This window comes from Phoca vitulina, unplaced genomic scaffold, assembly GCF_004348235.1.
Source record: "Phoca vitulina isolate PV1807 unplaced genomic scaffold, GSC_HSeal_1.0 scaffold79, whole genome shotgun sequence".
Lineage (NCBI taxonomy): Eukaryota > Metazoa > Chordata > Mammalia > Carnivora > Phocidae > Phoca > Phoca vitulina.
Genome location: NW_022589782.1, coordinates 3,177,685 through 3,193,455, shown reverse-complemented (window position 1 = coordinate 3,193,455; position 15,771 = coordinate 3,177,685). Strand labels below are relative to the sequence as shown.

The 15,771-nt window shown below is 56.7% G+C and overlaps 1 protein-coding gene across 1 annotated transcript in view; it reads right to left on the bottom strand.

Annotated features, from left to right (window-relative positions):
- The window catches only part of SDK1 (sidekick cell adhesion molecule 1), an 860,571-nt gene that overhangs the window by 136,374 nt on the left and 708,426 nt on the right, over positions 1-15,771 (bottom strand). Inside the window, exons 22-24 of the mRNA XM_032394092.1 lie at positions 11,754-11,852; positions 5,442-5,633; positions 2,424-2,545 (exon numbers count right to left, since the gene is read on the bottom strand). Of these exons, the coding sequence (XP_032249983.1) occupies positions 2,424-2,545; positions 5,442-5,633; positions 11,754-11,852 (413 nt within the window). The remainder of the gene's footprint in view (positions 1-2,423; positions 2,546-5,441; positions 5,634-11,753; positions 11,853-15,771) is intronic.

Sequence of the window (15,771 nt, the reverse complement as noted above, 5' to 3'; positions counted from 1 at the left end):
TATTGCTGGTGAGAGTACAATATGTTACCACTTACAGCAGAGGGATTTGGTAACGTCTAGAGAATCTACATAGACATTCATTGTCCGATCTACTGATCCCACTCCCAGGAATCCATCCCAAAGATTCAAGATGATTATGCAAAAGGCTAAAGACAATAATGCAGAATAATGCCCCCACCTGGGAACTCCACACCCTAATTCCTGGGACCTGTGAGTATGTTACCAGACTTTGTAGATATGATTACGGTTAAGAGCTTTGAAATAGGGAGATTATCCTGGATTATCTGTGTGGGTCCGGTCTAATCACCTGAGTCCTTACCAGTGGCCGAGAGGGAGGCGGGAGGGTGGTCACAGACAGGAGATGGAAGGAGGAGGAGGAGGAATCGGAGCCCGAGGAGGACTGGACCTGTCACTGCCGGCTCAGGGGGTGCAGAAAATGGGGCCACGGGCCAAGGAACATGGTGGCCATGGACGCTGGGGATGGCGACGGGCAGCTTGGTTCTAGAACCACGAGGGGGTGAATTCTGACAACACGTGAACGAGCAAGACCAGCGATCCTCCTCTAGAGCCTCCACAGGGACGGAGTCCTCCCAACACCCTGATTTTAGCCCAGGAAGCCCATGTTGGCCTTGTGACCCACAGATGTGTGAGCCAGTGCAAGACGGCTGTTTGAGACACTAAGGTTTTGGTCATTTATCCCGGCAGAAAGAAAAGGGGTGTGCACCGCTGGGTGAGCCCTGGCACGTGGGCACGGGGAGGATTGCGTCTGCGGGAAGGGATGAGGAAGATCTGCCTGCAGGATGCACAGGGTCTTCGGGACGCGGCGAAGAGAGCTGGGTGCTTCGTTCTGAGCGACAAGCAGGGAACACAAACGTGTGTATTTGCTTATGTTGCCAAAAACAAGAAAGGGTAAACTGAAAGGAGGGAAGGTGGGAAGGAAGGAGGGAAGAAAGGAAGGAGGGAGGGAGGGAAGGAAGGAAGGAAGGAGGGAAGGTGGGAAGGAAGGAGGGAAGGAAGGAAGGAGGGAGGGAGGGAAGGAAGGAAGGAAGGAAGGAGGGAAGGTGGGAAGGAAGGAGGGAAGAGGGAAGGAAGGCTTGCGACTGAGTTCTGGTAAACAGAGCCCACACGGAAGTAGTGCGCTCCCGGCTGGCCCCAGAGGCACGAAGGAAAGCCCCCGTTTGGGGAAGCCACCAAGATGTTGGCGTTTCCACGTCACTGCCTCCCGGCCGAGCCTCACACGCGGGTCTGAAGCTTGCAGACCTGCGTCTTTGGCGTTCACGGGGCATGGAGTCATGATGCCGTGCACGGCACCACATGCTTCTGTATTCCCTGCCCAGCTATGTCTGATAGACCCTGAGGCGCTACAATTGGTTCTCATGAGATAAAGTGATTTTTCTCCTGTATTCTCCTCTATGCGTTTTAAAGTTCACTTTTATCATTTTGGTTTTCATTCCCTGGGGACCTGTTTTCAACTTGATGTGAGGTAGGGATGTGCTGTTGATTTTTTCCTAAGGAAACAGATGTCCCAGCCCCTTCTATCGACGCGCCCCAACCAGCTGGTTTGCACTTTCAGATTCCTGCATCCGCTTTCAGAAATTGTGGCTTAATGAATGTTTTGAGGATGTGTGTGGACTTGGTTCCCTAAATTATGGCCAATTTCTGAGAGTGAGTTGTCTTACAACAGAATACAAGCACAGCAATGAAAGTCACTGGGATTTTACTAGACACAAGAACTATTCTGACACTTTCTACATCCAGAGTTTGTTTCTTCCGCTTTTTATCTCCTGCTCTTGTTGGAACTGGAACTGTGGCTTGTGTGGTGCTCCCCAGTCCTAGGGAACCCCATGCCCGGGACCCTGTGGGATGTGTGCCCGGGGCTCCTCGAGCCCAGTGCCCCCCACACTGGCTCCAGCCCTCGGGCCTCCCTGCTGGTCCTCGACTGTGATGTGTGTTCTTTTCTCCCAAGACAGAAATTCTTCCTTTTCGCATAGTGCCTGGAAGAGCCTTGGGCACAAACATGCTCTCTACATGTTGCGGATGCATTCCCTCACAGGATAGATGAGTTGTACCAAAAAATCATCTTATTTGTACATTTGGTAGCTTATTGTTGTATGGAATTCAAAAGAAATAAATCAACTATGCTATGCAATTTGGGTACCTAGTTGGAGCCGAAACTCGAATGTGAAGCCCTCTTATCACTCCTTTTAAGGTCCATTCAGACACAGCCTAACACCCTGTCTCTCTTCCCTTCCACATCCCTCCCCCGGCAGCCCATTGTCTCCAGTTTCTGGCTCTCATCCTCCAAACCCCCGTCCCGGGAGCCACTGTGGCCCCGACCAGCCATTCTGCAGACGCATCGGCCCCCTGCCTCCCCGTGCAGCCCCGACTCTGGAAGCCCCGCCGTCCCTCCAAGGAGAGTGTACCTGGCCCTCGACGATCCACCTGGAGATGGAGGTCTTCCCGTCGTAACCCGGTCGGAACTGGAGTGTGGCTGAGCGGGGACTGATGTTGGAAATGACCAAATTGGATGGGGCGCCAGGGAGCTCTAGAGACGAAGGAGAGACAAGACATGGAGATGCAAGTTCTGACAGCTTAGGAAATGCAGCAAACACGTCGGCAAGTAAATGGTTTCAAAATGCCTGGATTTGTTTTCAAAACCACATAAGTGAGAAGCGCCGCTTCCCCGGGAACATGACCCTGCACTATCCTTACATTCAGGGGCCGCGCATCAGGCCCCATGTCTCGGAAGTGGGATGAGGACACATATTCATGTGGCCTCTGGATGATCCTCTCTGAAGGTCAGAACTTACTCACCTCCATGCACAGCAGGTAATTAATAGACACTCGTTGAAAGAAAAAAGGATGAATGGATGTGATTCTTCCAGGCTCCAAAAAGAACATGACCAAATGTCCACCCTCCCCTTGGTGATGACCGTGACGCTGGGGAAACAGAGTGGGGCGCGCGGGAGACAGCAGGTGCCTGAGTCCTAGGCCCCGGGTCTGGTTTCCAAGACAACCACACTGAGGTGAAGGAGCGGAGCTCTCCCCGCTCTGCCTGAGCTCAGCTGCTCCTGCAAGTGAATGGGGGGGGAGGGGGTTCTGATGGGCTCCCATCCTGGGAGGTTACGTGGGGCTGCAGCCCATTCACCGAATACAGACCTATGGCAGGCTGCCCCCCCCCAAACAGCCTGTCCCGCTTGGAAGTGAAATGCCACGAGTCTGAAATGCAGCCTCTTGTCTTACTGGGCAACACCAGCTACTCTAGACAGTGGGATGGAAGGAAGGGAGAGGGACCTCGAGCTGGAAGCGGGAGCTGCGTGCTTCCTGCATGGTGTCTGAGGGACGCCTCCTGGTCTGCCCGAACCGGGGGTGGTGGGTGCTGGAAACCCAGACTTGCACGGGGCTAATCAACCCTAACTTCAAGGGGCCTTCCCACATCTCGTGTAGTGAATCTGAAGCAGAAAATGTTGAAATCGAAGGATAGTGACTCTTTGTCTCTGCTCACTGGCTTCTCTCAGCGGTGTTCCAGACATTAATGGATGTGGGGTTCAAGCATGGCCAGTGGGATATGGCCCTCCAGAGAGACGGTCGTTGTGCGTTGGCTTCCCGCAAACTCGCGGGGCGCCCTGGGATCCATCCCCGGCTACGGGTGACCTGACCTCTGGGGAAGCAGCGGCCTCTCCACAGCTTCCCTCACCTTAGCTCTTCAGGGTGTGCTTGGCACAGCGGGGCCCCCTGCCCTCGAGTTCTCGCTCCGTGGTGCCTCCGGAGGGGCGCCCGCCTGCTCCCCGCCGTGGCTAGACGGAGCCCACACCGTCCCGGGAAACCTGCTCACACGTGGCGGCGCTCCCCGTGTTACTGTCGGCCTCTGAGGGACAGTTCCAACAAGTCCCGCATCAGGCCACCACCACTAGTTATTAGAGCGTTAGTAGTGTTGTTTTTTTCAGAGAGAGCGCGCACGAGCAGGGAGGGGCAGAGGGAGAAGCAGAGAGAACCCCCAGCAGGCTCCACGCTCAGCCCGGAGCCCGACAAGGGCCTGAGATCGTGACCCTAGCCGGAATGAAGAGTCGGACGGCCAGTCCACCGAGCCACCCAAGCACCCCTAGAGTGTTAACGAGGTTTTAAATGTGTGCTGTGGGAACGGGCTGTTTACACAGAATAAACAAATCTTCCCGTAAGCCAAAAACTTCTTTCTTTAAAAAAGTAAACATATCTTGTCAATGCCTTTAAGAAACACCAGATTGCCTCAAAGTGTGGTCCCCAGTGAGCAGCATCTGCACACCCGAGAACCCGCTCCGGAGGCAAATCCCACACTGGGGGGCCCAGCAGCGTGCTTTATGAGGGGCCCCTGGGATGCTGCTGTGGGGGACAGCGCCCCACTGCTGCCTCAGGGGCAGGGCGTGGTGACCGCTGATCGGGGACAGAGGCTTGCTGTGGGACACCTCCCCGGCGGGCAGGGCAGGTGGCGACTGGGGTCTAGAAAGTGTCCTATGAGGTCGCCCTGCTCAGAGGGAGGAAGTACCACGCCTTCTCCTCTGACACCACACACAACTCGGAGGACTGCCCGGCTCTCTCCAGACGCGGTCCCTGTGAGGGGCACACACTCATCCCTGTGCTGATTCCCTTCTTTACTGTATGCGTTTTATGTGCTTGCATCCTATCCAAGAGAACAGCTGGGCTCTGAACATGGGTCTGGAGGTGGAGGGCATTATAGGACGAAGTGCTGATTTTGGAGGGAGCTTCAGGGCCTTATCCTCAAAGACCAACCCACATGAGGCAAACTGACATCTTTTAAAGAGCAAGAGACCCGCACCTTTAATGAGAGAAGTGAACCCAGAGCCACCCCACAATACTTCCTCACATTCCCTTGTATTTGTGAATTCCCAGGAAAAACACTTATTTTAAACATAAATTTTAAAATCACAGAGAAAAGAGTTGAGTGCAGAGCTCCGAGGCCGAAATGAGTGAGCTGCACGTTTAGGAAGATAATCTGAATTTCAAAAAGGACAGGACAGCAGGGATCACCAGCCGAACGCCCTCCCCAGCCCGCAGGGACGCATCTGCCTCCCTCTGTCTGGAAGATCCCTTGCCTCCCACCTCCTCCTACTCCCTTGTCTTATCGCAAACCACAACTCCAGTGTTTCGCTGAGTGAATAAAGCTTTATGCTTCCTGTTCTTGGTTTTAATATCCCAACCATCTCCCTGCAGGGCAGGAGCTCGGGGCCAGCTTGCTCCCTGGGACACGTCCCTCCAGTCCACACCCCAGCTGCAGACGCTGGAGGACAAGGCCCACATTGGGTCACGGTCCACTCGTCACCCCACTGCCCCTGCAGGAAGCGGACACCCCTCTTCGAAAGGACCCCGGGCCCGCACACAGGGCTGCCATCCACCCAGAGCACCAGGAACCTCAGAGTGCCCTGCACTTAGAGGGTTTTACTGACCTGGCGGCACTCCAGAAGAAATGGTGGATGAGGTGGCCAGGCCAGTCCCCGCGGCGGTGACAGCGGCCACGTCAATGGTGTAGGTGGTGAGCGACGACAATCCTCTGATCTTGTACTCGTGAGTCGTGTTACTGAGGGTGTGGGTGAGCCGGGAGCTGTTCCGACCGTACACCTCCCAGGAAACCTGGTAGCCTGGGGAGCGAGAACACAGGGTGAGCTGGGCCGTCCGGATGCCGCTGTTGCCACGGACGATCTGAAACAGCAGGTGTGCTGAAGCCGGGCGGGAACCCGCTGCCCTGCCCACACGAGACTCCGGGCCGGGCCCCTCCTCCGTCCGCGGGGTCCCTGTGCCCCCGCCCCCCAGTGCCCGAGCTGGCTTGAGGAAGGAGGAGTGATGGCTGCCAGCCTGTGGTGGCTGATTTCACCTCGTGTTAAACTGTGGGTACCTGTCATCAATATTTCCATTTTTATACGCTGGTATTTTCATTATACACTACTCTAAATCAGGAGCTTGCTCCTGGCTTGCCACTAATTTGTGGAAACACTGCCACTTTTTCCCTCCTGAAATAATTGATAGATGCTCTCTCCCACGCAAAGTGCTTTCCCAAAACATCCCTCTCTGCCTGAGTGCCTGAGTTCTGCTGCATCCCCACTTTCTGAACCTCCTGTTTTCCTGGCAAAATGTGATTTTCCCCTGGTCTCTGTTCAGTCCAGTGGGGCCTCGTGACCACAATTTATTCAGCCTCGGATTCCACCGCAACTTTAGGCTCAGAGAAAAAAAACCAGCAAGATCCTGAAACAACCCCCATGGAGGGGAGTTGATGTGGTTAGAGACCCGGCAGAGAGTCTCCTAAAGTGGGAGACAGTGATGGAAGGTGCTCGCGGGTCCCAAGGCAAGGGGAACAGCTGAAAACGCTTTTGCTCTTCCTTCTTCCCGGTCAATAAACTCAGGGATACCGAAGCACCAAGAGGCGTCTTAAAGCTCATTGTGATGAAAGCAATAAATATGGTTAGAAACTTGTGCTTGCAGGTGAACAAGAATTTAGAGAGCATCTCGGGAATTTAATATTTTGAAAAAAAGATTGATGTCAGAAGCTGCTGCCCGCTGCAGTCCCACAGCCCACAGGCTGGGCGGTGCTGAGCGGACATCCAACGAGGGCAGCACGGGGGCACCGGCCATGGCTGCCTCCGCGCACGCGGCATCTCCCCCATTACCTTCTGGTCTCCACGCAGCCCATCTGGGCCGTGGGCACCCCCAGACTTCGCCTCTCTCACACGGTGCTCGGGCTGGTGGACAGCCCACTGCCCTGCTCCCTCCGGACCTCAGACTCCCTCCTCGCCCTCCCCACGCCCCACACCCAGGCTCCCCCCTCCTCAGTGCGCCAGACCAATCAGTTCTTTTCATTTTGTTAATTCAGAATTTTGGATCTAATGGCACAATTAAAAATCAAGCCTTCTGGGCAATGAGTATCTATAGCTTCAAGCCCCTAGAGTGTTCCCAGTGTTCCTGTGGTGTTCCGAGCACGTTACCCACACTAGTTCATCCGGGCCTCACAGCAGAACTTCCAAGTCACTAACCCCGTTTGCAGTGGAGAACATGAAGGTGCAGAGAGGCTCGTGAACTTGCTGGAAGCGGCAGGGGTTCCTAGGGTCGGCCCGGGCTCCACGCCTCCCACAGCCTTCTCTCTGAAGCGCTGCTGTGCGCGTGGCACCCGACTGCCCCCAGCCTCGGTGGTCACACCTGCGACATCGCGGAGCGGTTTGATCCTCGGAGTCTTCCCTGAACGTACAGGACGACAGGGCTTTGTTTTATGTTCCAAGCTTGTCTGCCAGACAATTTTGTTTAAAAGCTGTTCTTGATAAAAATTTACGCAAACACAGCACGTGGCTCGTCACGGCAACCTGGATCCCAAGCCCAGCGCTTGCAGCATCCTCGGCGGGGCAGCGCTGCCGGGGTCCGTGACGCCAGGCTTGTGGGTGGGCTGGGTGGGCTGGCGTCGTGGGCGCACACGAGACCAAACGGCACAGCAAAGCCCCGCGGCAAGAAAGCAGGGCCTGGGCGCGTCGCAGGAGGCTTGCCGCACAGGGATGGACAGAGAGCAGGGCCGTGGCGGGGGCAGGGGCGCTCGGGCTCCTGCCCTGCTCCTGGGGGGGGGGGCGGGGGGCGCGGGGTGGGCAGCTCTGGCCCCGGAGCGTTCCGCCTGCTCCAGCGGAGGTGGAAGGGGCCTAGCCGCCGGCGCCCTCAGCGGGCGGGGTCCGACCTGCTCCGGATGCGGCCTAACCGAGACTGACGACCGCGGGAGCTTCAGGAATAATTTTCTGTTGGTCTGAAGTCAATTCTCTGCAAGAGAGCAGTACATCCAATCCCAGCCGTCTGTCTGCGTCCTGGCCCTCATGAATCAGAGTGCGCAGGGAGCCTGGAGAGGCTGGAATTCACATCAAGCGCAACGGGCAATCGCTCGGCGGACCGGATGCCCCTGCTCGGGGCGCCCTCTCTTTCGGGCCCCGACCTGACAGGGAGGCCCGGGGCTGCTCAGTGTGCCTTGTGGCTGATAAGGAACGGCTTCCCCCAGGTCTGAACACCCGGCGCCCCATGCGGAGGAGCACGCCAGGCCGCTGTCTGCCCTGCAGCCGCTCCCACAGCAGCTGCATTAACAAGGAGGCTCCGGAAGGACAGTCCGTGGTTTTCCGAGGCCGGCTTTGCCCAGAGACCAGGCTTTTCTTCTGCTCCTCCGTGAGATCCGCCCCCCGGAGCCTGGGATAGACTGTGGTGTGCCGGCCCGCCCCGCCCGGGGCCCCGTCCGCGGGGGGTGCTGACCCGTGTGTGGGGGCCGAGCGAATGCCTCCCTGAGGGCAGGGGTCACCGGGGAGGTGGCTGGAGGGACGAGCACTGAAGCCCAGGAAACCACCGCTGGTGGGTTCAGCTCCCGTAGGCCCTCTTCCTCCGCAGCCTCCCCCAGAGCTCCTGGGACCCCGGGCACACTTCATAGTACACTTGGAAAAGGCGACAGCACAGGCCAGACCAAGCAAGATGGGGACCGTGCGCCCGCTGGGAGGGAGGGGGACCCCAGCGGGTGGCCGTCAGAAGGCCAAGCTCCACATAGACTATAGGCTGCTGCTTGTAAGCACACGGATTTGTTTAAATAGAATACGAAAATGAGTTCATTAAGCCCTATTAGCTGGCAAGAACGGAGGATCATAAATTGGAGTATTGGCAAGCACCGCTCAGCCGGGAAATGCTGGCCCTGCTCGGGGAGGACGTGCGCCCATGGGCTTCCCCAAAGATTTGCAGCAGGAGTGAGGTGTGGGTGTGTTCTCGAAGGACCACACGTGTATCTGAAGGAAGGGAAGTCTCCGTGTGCATACGTCTACCCAGGAGCCCTAGCCAGGCTTCTGAGGCTTGGCCGGCGGGATGCCCACGGGCGGAGCAGGCAGCCGGATGCTCCGCTTCCGAGAGGGATGGTGAGCGCAACCCTCGTTCCAGCCACAGGACCGACCGGTCCCCAAGGGCTCTGCTGGAGACTCTCTGCTTCCAAGGGCAGCCTCCCGTTTTGCGCTTTTGGTGTTTTGTTTTTCTCTTTTCCCTAGCACTGCCTGGCTTGCTTTGTCCTCCCTCTGTATGGCTTAAAGCCAAGTCGAGCGGAACGGGCTCTCTTCTCTACCCACCCCCACCGTGTTCGGTCCCTCTGCTGTGGGCGGCGGGAGCCCTCTGTGATTGTACATAGTCACACTGGCGATCCTGTGTTGAGAGACTGCGGAACACACGTCCTGGGTCCTGAGGTCCCGTTCCAGCAGCGGCCCCCCCTTCCCGGAGTTACGTTGTCGTTCACCGTGGGTCCTGAACACACGTCCTGGGTCCTGCGGTCCCGTTCCAGCAGCGGCCCCCCCTTCCCGGAGTTACGTTGTTGTTCACTGTGGGTCCTGAACACACGTCCTGGGTCCTGCGGTCCTGTTCCAGCAACGGCTCCCCCTTCCCGGAGTTACACTGTCGTTCACCATGGGTCCTGAACACACGTCCTGGGTCCTGCGGTTCCGTTCCAGCAGCGGCCCCCCCTTCCCGGAGTTACATTGTCGTTCACCGTGGTCCTGAACACACGTCCTGGGTCCTGCGGTCCCGTTCCAGCAGCAGCCCCCCCTTCCCGGAGTTATGTTGTCGTTCACCGTGGGTCCTGAACACACGTCCTGGGTCCTGCGGTCCCGTTCCAGCAGTGGCTCCCCCTTCCCGGAGTTACATTATTGTTCACCGTGGGTATTTCAAAGCATTAGCTCTGAAGGTCGACCCAGACCCACACACGTACTCTGGTTAAAACTTAGGGGCACAGGCGGCTTCAGAGCAGGGTGACCTCTGGGGCGTGGTCTGTAGGGGGCTCCGGCCGAGCACAGGAGTGTTGTGGACTATGGGTGTTTTGTGGACAAAAAGTAGGAGGGGTTGGCACCAGGAGGGGACACTGCCTAGAGCCCCATAAACAGCACGGGGACACAGTGATGCTGGGCACCTCCCGCCTGTGTCCCCAGAGGACAACGGGGAGCTCGAGCTTGAGCTGTTCCCAAGGTCAGGGTCAGGGTGTGCTATGCACCCGTCTGGGACACATCCTGTCTTTGCGAAGCTGAGTTTCTGGTGGTTTCTGTGATATAGGAGCAGGTACAGCATGAAGACTGATGTGGGAAATTAAGGTGGTGGGGTCCACTCCGATCCCACATTCAGGAAGGTGGGCAGAGCCTGATCCAATCAGGAACATCAGGAACACACATCCTATTAGCTTGAAGAAGAAAATACAAATGTGTTTTTCTTTCAGTTCATTTCAAACAGCTGTTGTTAGCGTATAAATCAGGTGTTTGCACCAAGTGACCTCCAAAACAGCTGTGAAGGGCTTCTTTGGCCCTGGTACCTTGAGAGACTTGGTGAGAGGCTGTGAGCCCAGGAAGATGGGAACCTCTCTCTGCTCTGGGGTTAGGAGCACGGTTCGAACCCCACTGCCAGCACACTGAGGATGTAGAGGCCAGAACACGGACACTCGAATCCCCGTGCTGGCCTGGTCCCCTGCTGGCCATGGGGCCGTGGGACAGCACCACCCCCGGTCTCAGACGGGGGTTGTAGGAGGTGCTTCGTGGTTGTTTGGACAAACAAACTGCTGCTGCCTGGACACGGCGGGGGAAGGGGCCCTGAGCCGCGAGGCCAGGCAGGGGGGACAGACCTCACTGCTGGTCTCCCTGGTGCACCTGCTAGTGTGGGTGGGCTCCCACAGGCTTCTGTGGGTGGTGGGGCGAGGGACAAGGAACGTGGCCCAGGCTCCGAGCAGACTCACAAGCAGGATGGATGCGACTCGCTCAGGAGCTGGGTCCCCCTGTAGCCTCGGGGTCCAGGCTTAGAGGGCAGAGGCAGAAGCCCTGGACGTGATGGGAGGTGTTGCAGGCAGTCCCAGAGAGTGCCTGCCACAAACTACATGTCCCACACCGAGTGGCTGGCTTGACATTTCAAGTACCGTTCTCGAAACGGATGGCGCCACTGGCGGCCGTGGCCCTGCTGCCTCGTCCCTGCAGCCCCACGAAGAAATGGAGGGCCTGGGAGGCAAGGTGAGGCTCCCACCTTCCCCTGAGGCCGAAGCCACCCAGAATTTTGTTTTTCAAGCCAAGACTTAAATTAAGCTTTAATCTGAAAGGTTAAAGCTCTTCTGTTTGAAAAAAATCATCAAAGCCCCACAAGAGACACCTGCAGCCCAAGAGGAGTCTGTCTGGGCGCCTGGCAGGCTGGCTGTCCTCACCTCGGGTCCCAGGGGGCACTGGGTGGAGGATTAGGGGCGCCGGAGCCAGGACACCCGGGCTCCGCTGTGGCGCCCTGGTTTAGGCGGGGAGGGACCTGGCCACTGCCAGATCGGCAGCATTTCAGTGCGGGGTCGGCATCCGGTGCACGTGTGCTGAAGGCGGGCCTCTCCGGGCCTCAGCTTCCTCTGCCAATGGGTCATGATATGGGCACAGACCTTGCCGCGTTGCTAAGAGAACCGTGGGGGACGGTGTGTGTGAGGGGATGTGCCATGAAATGCGGATTCTCCCTGAACAAAGGCTTTGGAGGTTTGTTAAGACAAGACTCAGAGGCCACAGCCCATGCAGGGACATGCCCCGCAGGAGGTGGGGTCCCGGGGGCACGGTGCCAGGTGTGGTGACTGAGCCCTCTGCCGACGGCCAAGCAGACGTGTCCACCTCCCAGAGGCCTCTGGTGCCCGTGGCCCCGGCCAGCTGGGCTGTTTGCAGCAATGCCCATGTCCCTTGTTGGGGCCAGCTTGTTTTTCCTTTTTCCGAGACAGGGATACTAACCTGTAATGATACCATTCTTCTCCAGAGGCTCCTGCCAGCTGACCTTGAGGGATGTGTCCAGAATCTCCGTGAAACTCAGATGTCCTACAGCTCCTGGTTCTAGCAATCAAAAATAAAGTCACCCGTTAATACAAGAGCCCCTTTTTCTTTGGGTCAGATGTGTGCGGAAAGTTCTAACCAGGGAAGGGAAGTGGGAGCCTGGGCTGGGGCCCGCAGGCCGGACTCGAAGGAAATGCCAGTAAAAACCCAGAAGAGGGGAGGGAGTTCGAGGTGCAGAAGGCATCCTGGTTCTGGGCACATAAAATGTTTTATCAGCCGCATCCCAGCCATGCGGAGAACCAAAGACAGGCAAGAGACTTATACACACCTCCTTCTCCTTGATCTACTCTAATGAGAGCAAGCAGGCTGGCTGGGTCCTGAAAAGCAGTGGCTAGCGCCCAGCGTCCCCGGACACGCCTCGCAGTGAGCGTCTGGCTGGTGTGGGGTCCCTGCTCTGTGCAGCCAGGCCTGCCTACCCCTGGCCGCAGGGCGACACCTGCAGACCCGACCCAGAGCTCCAGGCTCCCCACCCCTGCTCCCCTCGAGGGGCTCCAAGGGGCCAGCGCTGTGAGAAAGATCCAGCAAGAATGCGCTCCTTTGCCAGGAGTTTCTTTGTGCGCGGCTGTTCTCTGTGACGCAGGAGGGCAGAGGCACGGTGTCGTGCTTTAACGAGGAGCTGCTGGGTTGGAGGCCTGTCCCCGGACGTTAGCTGCTACTCTTAGTTCCTAGTTGTCTTACTAACCCAACACAAAGTCATTTCTCAGAGGAAATGTCTGCCACTTTGGAAAGCACCAGAGTAAAAGTCCGAGAGGGCCACCGTGAGGTGAGCAGTCCAAGGTCACGGATATTCAGCTCCAGGGGCCCTGACGAGCCTCCTGCCCAGACCCCTCGACCGCTTGCAGCTGTGGCTTGCAAGGCCAGGCCAGGTCAGTGAGGACGCGGAGCCCCTGCTTGCAGGCCCTCTCATAGGGCTGCTTCCTTCCCGCTCTGTGGGGGTGGGCCTGGGGGGGGGGCAGAGGGAAAAGGAAGTGCTTTACGGGAGGCTGGAGTCTGGGATGGCCTGGGGATGGGGGCGAGGGAAGGGACAGAGATGGGCTCCACCGCTGACGGAGCCAGGCGTGGGTCAGCCGGCCATTTCCTGCAGCTAGTGGGGCTGCTGGCTCAGGTTTGCTCTGCTTGCCTCTGCAAGGCCCCACAGGCCTCCCCCTCCCGGTGCCCAACCCCAGAGACTGCACTTGACCGAGTCAGGGAGGAAGGAGGGGAGGATTGTGGGGCCAGAATCAGAGACAAAGGAGGAACAGAAGGAGAGGGAGAGGAGCCAAGGGACCCACTTGCTCAGCAGAGACCGATTAAGCACATGCCCCATGCCCAGCGGGGACACCAGCCTCCTCCTGAGCTGCCCCTGCCTCGTGACTCCCTGCTCGGGCCCTGAATGTGCTACACCGAGATCTTTTTAATCACATACCACGATGTAATATTTCAAGCTTAAAATCGGAGAGCATGAAGACAAGGGTGTCGGTTGTCCTGCCCAAGAGCAGAGTTGGGGGCATCCCCGCAGAGAAGCCTCACCCCTGTTCTGTCGGCCTTGCTTGCCCAGATGGCGGATTCCGTACCTGCTTCTCAGCTGGTACCTGGACAAAGCCTCCTAACACAACTTCTGATTAAAAAAAAAAAAAAAAGATGGAAACAGCCTCAGCAAATACACTCATCTGGGTGAAACTTTCAAGATGTTTTATGGATGAGCTCAAACACCAACAAAGGCCACTCTCTGAGCGGGGGAGATGGTCACATAGGATGGCTGTCGAATCCAGCTCATCCTCCTCCAGGTTTGAGTTTCCAGAAAGACATCCTGGCGGATTTTTGAACAGACTTGCTTTTTTTTTCCATCGATAGAGCAGCAAAGAAAGCTTTTTGCTCCTTTTATATTCTCAGTGTTTCTGCTGCTTGGATTCCTGCCCAAATGTGCTGTCCTCTAGCTCTGCTGGAACCAGCTGACAACGTCTAGGCTTAAAATTTATATTTTGTTTCCTCTTCACTGGTTGCCCGCCCTCCCCACCCCACCCCCGAGTTCTCACCCCGTATCGCGTCAGAGCTTTGGAAAAGGAGGCCTGCGGGATGCGGAGCCAAGGGAGGTGCCTCAGCCAGAGAGCACGGGGGGGCCGTGCCTCCAGCACCCGCCGGGCCAAGCCATCCGCCCTCCCTCAACCTTGCCGTGACATAGTCCATGCTCTGAACAGCATCAGTAGGCTCCCCAGCTACTGAAAAATGGTGACTCTGTTAGAAAAATTCTAAAAAGATGACATCACTTCCAGTTTTCTCAATTCCCAAGAAAGAAATTTCCAGTTTCTCTTTTTACCTACTAATGGTGGGCAAAAATGCACTTAAGGTTCTGTTTCCTGGCCATGGAGCTTAACGGGATGTCTCCCCACCATGTCTGTCTGCTTGCTTAACTGGCAACAACTGGGAATTTTTTTTTTTTTTTTTTAAGCAAAGAATTCAGCCAGGAGTCTTCTCTCTTCTTTGGAAGGAGTTACCTTCTTCTGCCACTTTGTATTTTTAATAAACATCCTCTGAAAAGTGAAGTCTGATATCCACTTGGACCAGGCTGTGGCTTGAGCAGAGGTGTTGCCCTGGCCTCTTCTTTGAATAAATGAAACAGAGGAAAACGTCCACATAATGAAGAGCTAGCTATAAGGGGGGTGCTGTAACATTCGTCCCCTAGCACTGCCTTCCCCACCCCATCTACACACGTAAGGGGGCTGGGTTGAGCCTTCCTACAGATGAGTGCAGAAAGTACCCTTCATCCAAGCCAGGCTCCTTCCTCCTCCGAGACCCCGCACGGGCCCCCTGTGCAGCCCCTCTGCACCCTCAGTCCCACACGACTGGGCCAGAGCCCACCAGCGTCACCCTTCTCTTAGCCCCCTTGTCCTACACTGCCCACCTGATCCCTACAGCAACTTCATCTGCTTAGGGGGCTTTAACTGCTGGGGACCTTGGAGCTCAGACACCCTGAGGTGGAACGGATTTCAGATATTTCCATCTGGGGTTAGACCACATATTCAATTACCTTCCCTAACCCTTTCCTGGAAAGTAAGATCACAATCGCAAATTGTTAGGAACCCCCAACCCACTTCAGATACCTGGGCCCAGACGCCCCACAGCCACCGCACACCGTGTGCATCCCAAGTCGGCGGAGCATCCTCACCCGAGACCGTGTCCCACACTTCGACTGCTGGCATCATCACTACGCAGTCACATCAACCAAAGCATGTTGAGTCATCGTAGATAATTCCTTCCACCCCTCTATTAATGAGCCTCCAAATTCCCCGTGACATGTCTTCAGGATCCATCTCCCCTTACCGCTGTCCCCACAGCATGGGTGTGGGCTCTCTTAATCTTGTGCCTTCTTCCCAGCTTCCTTCACCTTTACCTCCAGTGCATCCTCACAAACCCCAGACAGAACTTCTGAAACACGGATTGATTCAAATAACACCCCTCATGGAGAACCTTCTGTGGGTCTGTCCAAGTGCCTGAACTTAGCAGTTGAGACTCTTCTGACTCTTGTTTTCTGGAGCTCTTAGCAGTTGAGACTCTTCTGACTCTTGTTTTCTGGAGCTCTTAGCAGTTGAGACTCTTCTGACTCTTGTTTTCTGGAGCTCATCCCCTCCCCAACCCCCACAAGCTGCACCACAGCCTCGCCCAACACCTCGCTCGTACTCTCTCACACTCGTGTACTCTCCTTGCCGCCACGGACGCTGTTCCTCCCACCTGGAATGCCCTCAGCCATTCTCTGCATGGAAGTCTCATTGGTCAGGACCCAGCTGAGCTGCTGCCTCCTCTACAAGACTCACCTGACACCTGATGCTCCTTGACCGGACGCTCTTCACTGGGCGGCTACAGCCACTTCTCCAGACCTCCCTCCTCGGGGGCACTGGCCTCAGCCACGTCCCTCACATCTGACTAGGGGAGAAGCTCTACA